General features: G+C 42.3%; 1 protein-coding gene and 1 pseudogene across 3 annotated transcripts; one reads left to right on the top strand and one right to left on the bottom strand.

Moving 5' to 3' along the window:
* Positions 1 to 3,080: 3,080 nt before the first annotated feature.
* On the top strand, positions 3,081 to 4,272 carry LOC103653007 (putative germin-like protein 12-4; annotated as a pseudogene). Its single transcript, XR_565188.3, has 2 exons — positions 3,081 to 3,290; positions 3,438 to 4,272. The product of XR_565188.3 is annotated as a putative germin-like protein 12-4 (transcript).
* Positions 4,273 to 6,669: 2,397 nt separating this feature from the next.
* On the bottom strand, positions 6,670 to 13,382 carry LOC100273450 (uncharacterized). 2 transcript variants are annotated; one of them, XM_008678594.4, is made up of 7 exons: positions 12,826 to 13,382; positions 11,322 to 11,781; positions 8,258 to 8,307; positions 8,044 to 8,174; positions 7,851 to 7,953; positions 7,581 to 7,766; positions 6,670 to 7,072 (listed from the first exon to the last, which is right to left on the bottom strand). In XM_008678594.4, the coding sequence occupies exons 1-7, from the start codon at positions 13,261 to 13,263 to the stop codon at positions 7,070 to 7,072; spliced, it is 1,371 nt and encodes a 456-aa protein (XP_008676816.1). In that variant the 5' UTR covers positions 13,264 to 13,382; the 3' UTR covers positions 6,670 to 7,069. The 2 variants fall into 2 exon arrangements, with proteins under 2 accessions (XP_008676816.1, NP_001141359.1); NM_001147887.1 differs by having other exon boundaries at positions 6,765 to 7,072; positions 7,581 to 7,757; positions 12,826 to 13,360.
* Between the last annotated feature and the right edge of the window lie 1,267 nt (positions 13,383 to 14,649).

Here is a 14,649-nt window from a genome sequence, read left to right as displayed (position 1 = left end):
TGTTTTCATGCAATGGTTGTTCCGAAGCTTTCAAGAGCCTGAGGAACTCCTAAACCTCTAACGGTGGCTCATCCTCAATGTTTAGATTTCTAGTTGCATATCTTCAAGCATCTCGTCTATCCTATCGATGCTTGCACTATTACCATCTTCCTCTTCTTCTATAACGGTGGTGTATTCCTTGCCATGAAACACCCACGTTTCATAGTCTAGCACGAAAATATTTTGACATAGATGTTTAGTAACGGCAACATGGCAGGAGCAGGGGCACAGCGGCGCATGGGGGGCCAGAGACACAATAACGTGTGGGGTCCAGAAATGCGGTGGCATGAGGGGGGCAGCTCGTTAGTGTGCAGAGACGACGCAGGGACATGGAGGCGCACGGGTGAGTAGGGACGTGGCGCCTTGTGGAGAAGCAGGGGCGCACAACGTCGTGGGTGTGGGGGTAGGGGGTGTAGCACCACATGGGGGTAGGAGATGCGGCGGCGCGCAGGGAGTGCACGGCCGATTGAGCTAGTGGTGGCACACAAGGCTGGGTTACCTGCGGTTGGATGGGAGGAAGATAAAGCAAGCATGGCAGCGTGTCCCCTAAACCCTTATACGATAAATTTTCTGCATCTAGAAATTGTCAATGAAAGGAAAACATAATTTTCTACGGTCGTTTGCGCAGGCGCCGAAATTAATCTATTTTCAGTAGCTAAACCAGATCGTCGACAATAATGTACTAATTTCGGTGGCGCCACCGAAATTAGTTGGTTTATTTTCGGCGGCCTTTGTTTTTTATAAGGAAGACTTTATTAATTTCAACGTGTCGCATCAAGTTGATACAAAGGATTGAAATTTCTTCTGGACTCTGCTCATCAACAAGCACACAGCCTAAACAAGGTAACACACTCTCAAGTGACAACCAATCCGACAACTAGATCGCCACCCATGCGCCTAGGAAAAAAGTCATTGGCCACCTACGCCAAGAAACGCATAGCCTCCACAACCATAGCTTGTTGTTCCGCCTTCTGTAGCAACGCTCATGTACGAAGCCAATGGGAAATGGCACATAGAACCTGTAACGGGTAATAGATCATTTTTCTCTTAAAAACAAAATCATTTCTGGTTAGCCAAAGAACCCAACAGATGCTTGCCGCTCCTAGCAAAACAATGTTTCTAATATTGTGATTAAACCCCTCTAGCCAGCTACCAAGCATATTAGAGACACTAGAAGGTGCACGTATCACAAAGGCTATGTAGGTTATACCCCCATACCATACGAGCTAAACTACATTCAAAAAATAGATGCTTAATTGACTCTGGTTTATGACAGAAGCAACAAGATGGGTCTCCATGCCAATTACGCTTGGCCAGATTGTCCTTAGTTAGGATTACTCCTCTCCTAAGGTACCACAAGAAGACTTTAATCTTAAGTGGAGTTTTTAATTTCCATAATCTTTTATTTAAATTGGGTATTTTAGTCTTAATCAAAGCCTGATAGTGGGATTTCACCGAGAACTGACCGGATTGGGTCAAGTTCCAATGAAAAGAATCATCTCTTGTGATAAGAGAATATTAGCGACACGTGAGCGTAATCCGTTCCACTCCGCTAACCTAGTCCCAACTAATGTTCTTCTCCAAGAAAAAGTCTTAATCAAGAGCGGCCTCTGTTTAGCCACCGAAATTCATCGCGGCCGTCGAAAGTTCTCGAGTTTCCTGGTGTCAGCCTGGTTGTGACGCTTTTGCCTAGGGGTAGGCATTTTAAAACCGAAACCTGAACCCAAACCGAACCCAAATAGACCGAATTATCGGTCTATTCGGGTTTTTGGGTTCGGATTCGGTTCCTATATGTGCTATATTTCGAGGTATGGGTTCGGGTTCGGTTCCTAACCTTTAAAACCCGAATAGACCGAATAACCCGAAATATAAAAAAAAGTTCTTAATATGTGATGATATTATTATATGATTTATAAAATTATTAACTAAAAATTATAATATCATCTTAACGATAATATATACATCTCAGTATGCTACTTTTTATAGTCATTTGTTGTAATAATAGTACTTCCAATTAATTATTAATTGTATATATTTTAACAAAAGATACTAGCCTCTACTATTCGGGTCTATTCGGTGCCGAAATTGTGAGTCTATTCGGGTTCGGTTCCTAAAATTATTTTTAAAATTTTCAGTTCTCATTTTTCATAACCCGAAATTTCAAAACTCAGAATAGACCGAATGTCCGGCCCTACTTTTGAAACCAACCCCCCCCCCCCCCCCCCCCCCCCCCTTCCTTCGAGACTAGTCATGTACAGCTCGTCTCAACCAACTTGAATCCAACCGACCAAACAGAAAAACAATGGAAAAACAGTTTGGGCATTTTTTTCAGGTTTGAAGAAGGATTCCTTCGTGATGACATGCGGTCACAGAAATCCATCCAACCTCACGGTGCGCCTGATTGAGGCGCCCTAGCTAGGCAGCGCACGGGGCCACAGGGGACCATGACCCGTTTTCGCCTCCACGGCGGTGGAAGTATAGGGGTGCATCGAACATGGACGCTATCGGCATAGAGCGCGCGCTGGCTGAGCAATGTAGGGCCCGATCCCAACCACCAGGAGCCTACCCCAATGCACAACTCCGCTGAGTTGAAAGAAAGCACAGTTTTCTCTGTCTCGACGTTGACAAATCTACGTACTAAGAAGCAATCAAGTGCTTGGTCTAGTAAAACGTGTAGGGCACATGTTGGTTTAGGTGTGGAGCTGACGATCCCATTGCTGACTATTTCTATATTTCTTGTGAGTTGACTCTTTCTATGTACGTAGCAAATTAAAAGCTCGGTTGTCCAATGAAACATTTTTCTTGTTTATTACGCAACTATCACAGTCCACCATCAGCCACCTGAAAACGCAAAAATGGAAAGAAAGAAAGAATACACTTTCTTTAGAAGCAAAGAGACGACCAAGCAGCACGTTGAATCTATAAGGCAAATGTATTGTTTCAGCAGCTGCAGATTAATTCAAGCGCAGCCAGAGACTGTTTCTGCTGATAGGTTCAACTTAAGGCTCATTCAGCCATTGGTACGTACATGCATGCTCTACGCAGGTGCTATATATAACCTCACCATCCCCATGCCCAAAGCACCAACAAGCTAAGAAGCGTCATTGCTGAATTCAGAGAGCACAAACACCAAATGGCTGCCTCGACCTACCTCCTTCTCGTTGCTTTTCTAGCACTGCTCACTTCTCAGGCCATTGCCTCTGATCCTAGCCCGCTCCAAGACTTCTGTGTTGCCGACAAACACTCTCCGGGTATGTGTGCTCGAGTCATGTTGTGTTCTTATACAAATTACCACATCAAATAAGGATCATTTGTTCAACAAGCATTTCTAGCTAGGTATGGCCTAATCATGTCATGTTCTCCATCTAATTGCCGTTTGCCTTCGTCTATGCATACAGTGAATGTGAATGGATTTGTTTGCAAGGACCCCATGACTGTGAACGCAGATGACTTCTTTAAGGCAGCAAAACTTGACCAACCAAGGGACACCACCAAGAGCAAGGTGGGATCCAACGTTACTTTGATCAATGTCATGCAGTTGCCTGGACTAAACACCTTGGGCATCTCGTTGGCTCGCATCGACTATGCACCCTTAGGTCAGAATCCTCCACACACCCACCCGCGTGCCACTGAGATCCTCACCGTGCTTGAGGGCACACTCTACGTTGGATTTGTCACCTCCAACCAAGCTGACAACACCAACAAGCTATTTTCCAAGGTCCTCAACAAGGGCGATGTTTTTGTGTTCCCCTAAGGACTCATCCACTTCCAGTTCAACCCGATCCATGACAAGCCAGCAGTCGCGATCGCTGCACTAAGTAGCCAGAACCCTGGAGTTATTACTATTGCGAATGCAGTTTTTGGATCAAAGCCACCTATCTCGGATGATGTCTTGGCAAAGGCTTTCCAGGTGCAAAAGGGGACAATCGATTGGCTTCAAGCTCAGTTTTGGGAGAACAACCACTACTAAAACAATTAAGTCTGGGCTCATCATTTGAGATTATAGAAATTTATTTGCATTTTACATACTACTCCATGTATTTATTTTTTCCTAGGCTATGACCCATAATAAAAATAAATGTTATGTGTTCCTGTATTGTAATTGTAATTGTGTTCCTAGTGTGGCTCTACCACCATGTTCTTAATCGAAAGTGAATGTAATGTATATGACACTCTATCGTTTCCCATTTTATTGGGACAGATCATATAGTAAGCCATCTATAAAATTGTCTACATGTCATATAACAAGCCATCTGTCTTGTTACACCGTACCTTTTGAACCATTTCTAGATTTTTTTTTGCAAGAGTAGTTAACAAAATTAGACCACCCTTAAAGTTCCATCCATTATTAGTGATGAAAATCATAAACAAATCGTCCTCTAAAATCACATCTCAAGGGTGGATTACTGTTGTCACAAAGGAGGTGGAGCGCTAGTTGGGGCATAGAAATGGTGTGTCTAACATTACGTAAAGAGTCGGTCATGACCTTCATGTGCTTGCAATAGTCCTTGATGAAGATCACCTGCTATCACGCTATAGAAAAATAGGTAATTTTCGGCAGTAATACTCTATTTTCGACGTGTTGAAGGTGTTTCGCCGATAGTAAGCCATAGCTTCAATTTGGTGGTTGTCACCGAGAATAATTAATTTTTGGTGGCTTTGACAGTGTCCGCCGAAAATACTTATAGCACCATGCATCTGTTTTCGATGGCCGCATTTAATTTCGGCGGCTATAAACCAGGCCACGGAAAGTAAGGTGCTTAACTTCAGTGGCTTCCACGGCCGCCGAAAAATTGTTGGGTCTGCAATAGATTTCGGCAACCATCTCGAGGCCGCCAAAAATAAGGTGGCCACCGAAATTTATTCTATGCAGGAAACAAATATTTCCTCTAATTTTACATTCATTCACATACATTTATATTCATACACACATTTCATCACATATATCACATACACACATTTTCATCACATATATCACATGCATACACACATTTCATCACATTCGATTTGGTTTTGTTAGTCACCCACCTTGAGGAGGAGTATTGCGTTTGTACGACTGACGAAACCTAACGAGCGACTACACACCCGGTGAATCTTTGTAAAGGCTACGTAGTGAATCTCTGACCATTCACCTCGATAGTGAAGATCGGGCCTGTACAACCCAGGCTGGGGAGAGATCACGACTCGTGGATAAAGTGTGCAACCTCTACAGAGTGTTAAAAACTAGTATATCAACCGTGCTCACGGTTATAAGCAGCCTTAGGAGCTCCTTTGATTAGAGTTACTCTAGATACTTCTATGATAATGCTTAATATTGAGGATTATGGTTATGGTTTCTGGTATTCCTTCTTGAAGGGAGTGCCATTTGGATAATAACTTGGGATTATTGATAAAACTTGGCTCTCTACTAGTAATAAATACCTGACCAACTAAAAACAACTGCTTTAACCGTAACCCCACATATAGCTAGTCCACTTTAATCAAACGGGACATTTGATGAGTATGTTGATGTGTACTCACTTTTGCTTAAAAACAGCAAACCTCAGGTTCTCCCCATTGCAATCAGTGCTCAGGAGAAGATGAAGGCAACATGGAGGACTTTCAGGAGTTTCAGAACTTCGATGAGTTCTAGATTAGTTTAGTGGCAAACCTCTAGTCAGCTGCCTATGAAGGCCTTATCATACTGTGTTTCGTTCAGCACTGTCTATGACTTAAATTAATGACTCTATGAATGTCTTAGACATCATGATATAATAAAATACTTATTTTCGCTATTATTTTGAGCAAAGTGTGATGATGTCCAACTATATAATCGCTGTGTGCGTGAATTTCTGATCCTGGTATATACATGGTTCGTATTCGATTTACCTTTTAGCTATTATTTTGAGCAAAGTGTGATGATGTCCAACTATATAATCACTGTGTACATGAATTTCTGATCCTGGTATATACATGGTTCGCATTCGATTAACCTTCCAAAACCGGATGTGACACTAGTGCTCCAGCTCTGCCTCATCTCCCCATCTCTCTCATCTTCATCATTTGTTCTTTCTAGTGTTTCCTACCTAGATCCTAGCAAAGCCTCTCGTCGAGCTGTGCTGGAACTCCCCTGGAAAAGGCTCTTGCTTTCCTTGCTAAAGACTGACTTGAACTTATAATTCATCCCATTAAAATAAAATAGTAGAAGCTAGCCCAACACATGTTGGTTTAGAAAACTGAGTAAAAAAACCTACGAATGACCATTCGAGTGTGTATTTACAATTGCATCCACAGATGCAATAGCAAACGTGTTTAAATAAACTTCACGATTGAAATCAAAATCACATACGGGCTTTTACTCCACCGGACCCATTGCTAGAAAAAAAAGAGGATCGATTCGATGTACGATGTAAGACTGTATCCAACAACTCTTTTATCTCATTTCTTATCTCATCACTATTTCAAACACCTCTACGTATAGTACTATCTACGATACAAACCTCTTATTTTACACGATGTGATGTGGACAGCCTAACAAAACAGAAAGCCGACACGGATGACCGAACTTCTCAAAATGCCAACACCGAAAACCGAGCGGTTCGGCTAGGTGCCCTACTCAGTGAAAATGTACCAATCCTAACAAGAGCCAGCTAAAAAGGTTAAACCATGTTAAAATGGTGCTCAGGTACTGCTCGATCTGCAGGTTCTGCTCGCTCGTTTGCCAACACCAACATGGCACCAAGGCAAATGACAACATTCATGCGATAACACTCGGGAAAAATCCAACATAGCAAGTTATCAAGGCTCCGCCGCAGTAGCGGAAGACACGGTACAAAATAAGCAGATAAAACATTCCGCTACCAAAATAGATCGTTTTAGCTGCAGCTGCAGGCTATTGGGACCACAAGCTCTGATACGAGGGCAACTCAGAATCTGAGTACTACGAAAATCATGTCTGTATACCTAATCCAGCTTGCATCCGAAGCTCATCTTACAACTCATAAATATTTCCACGTCAATCACCCAAATGACAGTAGCGTCACTGGACCTCTCACTGTTCAAGATGACAGCAATTTGTCAGGTTCTCATGGTAATAACATGCAGAGTATAAAGACATGTAGATAAAGAGAAGTCAAAGATACAAAAATCCAGCAGAAACAAGGTCGATGTTCCACTTTACCATGGTCGCCAAAAACTAAACTAAAGATATACAAAATTCAACATGGCTAGTGCAAAATCTTCTATCATCAGTTGCAGTGAAGTTTAGAGCACTAGCAGTTTACATCACTGTATATTCCAGAAATTCGAAACTAGAATAATTCAATTCAACTCAAAGATGTTTATCTGTTTAATCAAGATTTTTTAGAAACTCTCAAACTGTAAAAAGAAAAATATCTGAACATAGGATCCTGAAACTATAATATGGTCTTTTTTTGACATTATTACTTACATGACACCCAATACAAATTAGCCAACACTGAGTAGTAAGTTACATGAAATCTAGTGACAAATTGGAACAGAATATAATGACAAGACAATCAAGTACCAAAAAAAAAACTCACCTGTTGCTGCGGCGGTTGCTGTGCTACTGGTTGTTGTTGGTAATTTGGATAGCCAGCATAAGCTCCAGCTCCATAATTATACATATTAGGGTCCTGAGACTGGGGGTACCCATAGGCCTCATAGCCTTGACCGTAGCCATAATATCCAGCATTAGCCCCGGCCCACTGGTTGGAGTCCTGTTGAGGCTGGAATTATATATAAACGCATATAAGCTTTCAATTTACAGGTGGGGAAAGCAGAGTCCATATGTGCCACAGCGAGAGATTTACCTGAACTTGTTTGTTTGAAGGGCTGCGACCCCATGAAAGCCTCACATTCTGCCCTCCAACCAAGGTGCCTTGCAGAATTACCAATGCCTCCTCTGCCGAAGATCTAAATGCATATAACAGAAGTGATACATGAGTAAACGTGTTGAATGGATATTTAAAATCCACCCAGGCAATAAGGGATCATCAGACCAACCTGTTAGCATATTGAACAAAACCACATCTTTTGCCAACAGGAATCTTAACATGGACTACGTCCCCATAAGGGGTGAAAACTTGTTTCAACATATCTTCAGTGACATTGGGGTCAAGACCACCAACAAAAATCTGTGCTCAAAGACAAATACAGGTTATCAATAGCTAGATAAGAACAATTGCTTGAACACTAGGAAGTAGCAAAAAGAACGCACGGTTGTATTGTTAGGATCATTGTCAGACTGAACTCCCTGAGCACTTGGTACTGTAAATAAAACACAAATAAATAAAGCATAATGTAAGACAATGAATGAACATTGATAAAAATAATCTGCATGAATGCTTATCACGATCAGCATGAACATCAAAAATGTCATTTCATTTAGTTAAGAAAAACAATACTCCCTCTCCCTCCGTTCAGTAATCTCCATCGTCTGAGCATTTTCTGTTGTTTCCGTTTTCTTCGTCGTATTTGTTTGTATTTGCTGCCTCATTCAACGCACATGTTGCTTGATTTCCAAGAAGAATTGAAGCGGTTCATTTATTTATTCTCTCTGCATGGCTGTATGCTCCACTCCCACGCGCTGGTGCTACATGCAAATCTCCCACGCGCGATGCAAACCGGGTAGGAGTAACTCGTTCCTTGGTCACTGTGCTGGAGTACTATACGATGGAGATTACAGAACGGAGGGAATAATGTATATGCTGATATCCTATGCAATACGCCAATACTGTGGCAGAAGGGCATGCATTGTGCAATCTGAACCACAATAACTAGCTCACAGGCACTGTTCACCTCAATGGCGTTTAAACACCATGTGAACACTACATGGTGGTACGCCGCTTCCGTTTTATTGCCCGTTTATCCAATTTAATTCGCTGTTTCACCCGTTTAATGGACTGTTTAACTCGAATAATGGCTAAACGGTAGGTGACCAACTGTTTAGTCGTTTAGCGTTTAAGGAAACACTGCTCACAGGATATTAAGCACAAAGGATCACAAGTAGAAGCAAGATGTGAAACACTCAAAATGGCTTAGAGAACGGAAGCAGAGCATCTTAAATGTTGGTGGTTCTGTGTGATGGTCTACACTCAAATTCTAGGAACATCAAAGAAACACATGCATTATGGGGGCACAAAAGCAAATATTTTAATTCTACAAGCTAGTGAATAACTTTGTGGGAACATATCAAATGCAAACCAAACTTATTGGTGTAAACACTCAAAATGCCTTAGAGAACGGAAGCAGAGCATATTAAATGTTGGTGGTTCTGTGTGATGGTCTGCACTCAAATTCTAGGAACATCAAAGAAACACATGCATTATGGGGCCACAAAAGCAAATATTTTAATTCTACAAGCTAGCGAATAACTTTGTGGGAACATATCAAATGCAAACCAAACCTATTGGTGTAAACCGTGCAAACCAACACAAGGATTGAGACGGGAGGACCTTTTTAAAAATATCCAGGGGAGGTGAGAGGGTTGTTTTGAAAACATGATATTTTCAAAAAGGTCCTCCCACCTCCATCCAGGTGTTGGTTTTGCACGGTTTGTACTAATAGGTTGGTTTGCATCTGATATGTTTCCTGACTTTGTTTATATGAACCACCATTCAACTATGCTTTGAATGGAATTAAGGGCCTGTTTGGTGGGCTGGCTCGGGCGCCACACCGCGCCACACTCCGGCTGCCGCGGGTGTGGCGCCCAAATCGGCCGCCGCAGGTGTGGCGGGCTGCGGCGCCGTAGGCTCCTCTCCAAACAGGCCCTAAAGCTTCAATAAAATCAAGCCGTGCTGCATGAACAACAATGGACACCAAGCAATCAATGTATCCATCAGTTCATTTTTCGACAAGTGTGTTTATTTAGACATAAGTTGTAAGCATGGGGTTGTACACATAGCTTTATGCATTGAATTCCAATTGAAACTAAATATCAGAAACCAAGAAGACTAACCACACTGATCTTACAAAGACCGTTAGCTGGCACTAGAACAGCAAGTCAGTAACCAACTATTTTCGTAAGTCATTATATAATGGGAGATCTAAAACAGATTTACAAGTTCAAAGCCAGCAAAACATAAAGCCACACAAAAGGATTCATGCCTTGAAATAAGCAGGTAATCAAGTTTCCATTTTTCAAATGGTAACTGAAATCCAACATCTTGAACATGACACAAATATCAGATTTACTAAGCAAAACAAAATAACTAGTTTCAATGAGCTAGCAAGTCTCTGCAAAAATGCAGGGGCAAGGCTTGCCTTGGTTATTCCTTCCCCAAACCCCACTCATGTGGGAATCGCAGCACTGGGTCTGTTCAGTGAGCTAGCAAGTAATATGTAAAGAAAATAAACAAGGCAAGGAAGGTCTGCAAACAAATCATTGCCACATTTCGTGTATTGCCCTAACCATGTAGTTCTCCACACTGACCTCTAGCTTCTCCCTTAAGCTGCTTTCTTAGAAAAGCTAGAGAAACTGTCCTAAACATCATTACTATATTAAAGTACAAATTACCTAGGATATCGAGGGGGAGTTACAAAATGGAAAATTTAGGAAATGGAAGGGTACAAAATGGAAGAGAACTTATATTAGAACAAGTACAGGCTCTCAATTACTAGTTAGGAAGGTTATAGACAGTATATACACATTCCACTGGCGACTTTTGAATGGTAAAAGTAAAGGTTCTTCACTCGAGCAATAGCCTTAATAGAACAGAAGAAATAAATGGAATGTGGCAGGAAGGAAATAAGAGGCAAAGGTTCTTGACCTCGGGTAATAGATTTCATAATGATAAAGAAGGAAATAATTGAATTGTGGCAGAAAGGGGGAAAACTACGAAATAAAGTAGGTACTGAAAGAACCAAGATCATATATAGGACATAAACAATTAACACTGACCTAACAGAGGTCATGCATTACACAAGACACGCATCGCAGCTCAAGTCCTATATGAAGAGCCTGTTGGTATCCTGCTTCAAGACAACAGCAGTTTTACGAGTATTTCAGAACCCTCCTGTGGTCAAATGATCCAAATTAACGAACGAAATGCTGTGGAGCTACTGACTTCTTCAACGACTGAACCAAGCTTCAATACATTTGGAACAGGTAGAAGTAACAAACCAACAACCAAAAAATTAACTGAAGTTGCAAGTGACATCAAACACAACAATTTACATAACAGGTCAGACATGAAATAAACTAAAACCAAATGCAATTATGCAAATGCAATAAATGAAGTCACAACAAAAACAAATTCAACTTCCTTTCAGCTATTCCTTACCTTTCTCCTGAACAACAGTAGCTTTCTTGTTTGCAGCAGGCCCAATACGCATAGGCCTAGAAGAACATAGCATGCCATTCATCTCAGTCATTGCACGAGCTTGCTCATTAGGATCACCAAACTTCACAAAACCATAACCCTTTGTGCGCATTGTCAGCTTGTCTGTTACAACTTTTGCACCCTTCACAGAAGGGTAATGTGCCCTAAATGTCTCTTGTAATACATAGTCTGTAACATCAGCAGCCAAATCACCAACAAATATTGTATAGTCGGGGGTGTCATCACGTTTTTCACCAGCACTAGCCCAATTCAACCGGAATGGCAACTCAACATTTGGCATCATTGTCCCGTTGTAAGTCTGAAGAACTCTTTCAGCAGCAGCGCGGCTTATGAATTCAATAAAACCATAGCCCTGAAGTTGTCCAGTATGCTTGTCACGAATTAGCTTCACATTTTGCACCTACAAATTCATTAGCAAAAAAAAGATCAGCACTATCATGTACACAAAAGCCAAAAATACGTGGTGTGAAATGTGCAATGGCAACCATCAGGTAGGGTGACAACACAAACATTTTATGATTAAATCAACAAACCCATTGGTTTATATAAAATGTCAACCAGCACACAGAAACTAGGGTAATTTTGTTTTATATAAAACCTGGACACAATCATAAATGCATCTGCAGAGGAATCTCAGAAAAATACCAAAACGGTATACAGCTACTTCAGACAAGTTACCAGGACACTGTCCGCCATACACAAAGATGGGCAGACCATTATAAAACATAAATTTACTATCAATACTCCCACCAGGCTGTTCTGTTAGGTACCACAATTAGAAATACGGATACCAATACGTGGGCGCCCTAGTAGATACGAAGACTAGGAGTAACTCAGCGAAATTGTGTTCTTGTGTGGAGTGCTGCAACCTGCGCTGACCTGCCACATTGGCAATGAATTTGCATGCAACACCTATTGATTGCCAACCAATTGCTGTCATGTCGTCAATCAGGCTAGTAAACTTTGTGTCATTTGCCAACATAAACGCAAAATGTGAGCTAAAAGGCAGCTTATAATTAGGTTACGTGCAACTTATTATGGCTCAGTATATTCTACCGCCTAACATATCGGATTGTTTTGTGAACGATGGGATGCCTAACAACACGGCTGGGAGTAATTTTGACATATAATTCGAATTTTCGTAAATAAATCACATATAGCATGAAGCTCTAATGAATCTGAATTCACTACTAATGGATCCGAATCCACTATACGTGCGGTACTTTCTTATACTATAACCATACTCCATCGATGAGACGAACATATTCGTGCAGTACTTATTACTATAATCATAATGCATCGAAGAGACGAAGAAATTGAAATTTACAGCAAGCGACATAAGAAGTCCATAAACATGGGCGTTGAACCCCACATCGATAGGGACGGATCGCAGCGACCCACGGGCAGCAGCAGATTCGTACAGCGTAGAACCGAAAGCGCGTACCTCCCCCGTGGATGCGAAGCACCCGTAGATGTAGTTATCGTCCATCCAGTACTGCAGATCCCCGATCCAGAGCGTCCTGACCTCGCTGGGCCCGACAGGTGCCGCGGCCACCGCCGCGGGCGCGGGTACCGCCCCGTAGTAGGCGGCCTGTGGCGGGGGAGGCGCCTGGCCGTACGCGGCCTGGGGTGGTGGGAGCGCCTGGCCATACGCGGCCTGGGGCGGCGGGGGCGCCTGACCGTACGCGGCCTGAGGCGGGGGCGGGGGCGGGGGCGCCTGGCCCCACATCTGCGGCGGGGGCGGGGCCTGATGGGTCGGTGGTGGCGCGTACTGATGCTGAGGGGCCATAGGCGGCGGGATGCCGCCCCAGTGTGGCGGCGCTCCGGGGGCGGCCTGTGGAGGAGGAGGGGCCATGCCGGGCTGCTGCTGCTGCGGCATCATGGCGGCGGCGGCGGGGAGCGAAACCTAAGGTGAGACGATGGAGAAGGTTGGACGAGCAAGAGCGGTGGAGAAGGCTCTCTTTGGATTGAGATTTCTCTATGTGTGTGGGGCTTGCTTAGATATTTTTGCCTCCACTGACCAATAGGTGACGGGAAGCGCCAGGAAGCATCCGGGTCCGGGGCGTGCCAACTTTTTTTTATTTTAGTCCTTTTTAAGTTTTTTTAATAATTATACCCTTTACAGTTTTAGTTTTAAAAATGATCTTTGGATCGACGTCGTCATCATTGTCTCATTGGTGTCTAGGTTATATGTATCAGCGCTAATTTTTTTAGCGTGCATATGTCAGGTTCAGACGTGGCGCGTACCTCGGCGTTGTAAATCTCGACGCCGAGGTACGCGCCTATAAATAAGCCCCGTCGGCCGTCAGTTTTTGTGTTCATTTCTATTCTTCGAAACGAGAGACATCAGCCTAAATTAGATCTTGGCACCGAGGTACGCGCCTATAAATAAGTCATGTCGACCATCAGTTTTTATGCTCATTTCTATTCTTCGAAATGAGATAACATCAACCTAAATTGTAGGATGTCTAGGCGTGGTAAACCTGCTAAACAAAGGTAAGCATTGTATTAAATCATATTTTGTGAGTATATTATATTTGTGATTCTTATAGGTCTTATCGAAATTTAGGAAGGGTCTTTGACCGGAACTACCTTTGCCAACTGGTGTTCCGGTGCCTATGTGTTTTGTGGTGATCCTTGCAAGGTTGATAAGTCTGAGGATCATGACACCTATCGACAAAGGTATTGGATGTGTGCTAACTATGCATTTGAGCTAACGATTGTTCAGCGCCGGATGAATTTAATGGTGAGAATAGTCTTTTAATATGTTAACAATTTAAAGACTCGAAGTGGTGCATGTTTTCTTTGCCTACTAATCATTGCATGTTTTGTAGACTCCTCCACCTAGCTTTTGTTTAGCCTTTATAAACACATCACTCAAGGATGGTCTACCAACGAATAACACGAGCACGTGTCGCATGTCAATGAACTTGGCATTTCCATAGGGATCTTTTTCCACATTGCCTCCATAATATAAGCTCAAAAAATTGTCCATCTATTTGAAACACGAATTAAACATTCAATGTCCACTATAGATGGTTATTGCCTAACCACAACCCACTAATAACTACTTGCTAACTAACTAATAACCAAGTACTAACTAATAACTAAAAACTAACCACATAATAACATAATACTATGTATACAATCTGGACAGCACCTCTCATATACGGGGAGGTTACTAAAACCTAACAATTCATATCACACTAACTAGGTACACAATTATCTACATTAGTAATAGCATAATTTAATACCACGTTCACCAATG

Source organism: Zea mays, chromosome 4 (genome assembly GCF_902167145.1).
Source record: "Zea mays cultivar B73 chromosome 4, Zm-B73-REFERENCE-NAM-5.0, whole genome shotgun sequence".
Lineage (NCBI taxonomy): Eukaryota > Viridiplantae > Streptophyta > Magnoliopsida > Poales > Poaceae > Zea > Zea mays.
Note: the sequence above shows the minus strand (reverse complement) of the source record. Positions and strands in the feature narration are given on the sequence as shown.

Excerpts from the sequence above, each read along its gene's own strand:
- LOC100273450 (XM_008678594.4), bottom strand. The coding sequence starts at position 13,263 with ATGATGCCGCAGCAGCAGCAGCCCGGCATGGCCCCTCCTCCTCCACAG. Across the intron at positions 8,308-11,321 it reads TACTGTTGTTCAGGAGAAAG|TACCAAGTGCTCAGGGAGTT; the intron begins GTAAGGAATAGC and ends TTTTATTTACAG. Across the intron at positions 7,954-8,043 it reads TTTGTTCAATATGCTAACAG|ATCTTCGGCAGAGGAGGCAT; the intron begins GTTGGTCTGATG and ends ATATGCATTTAG.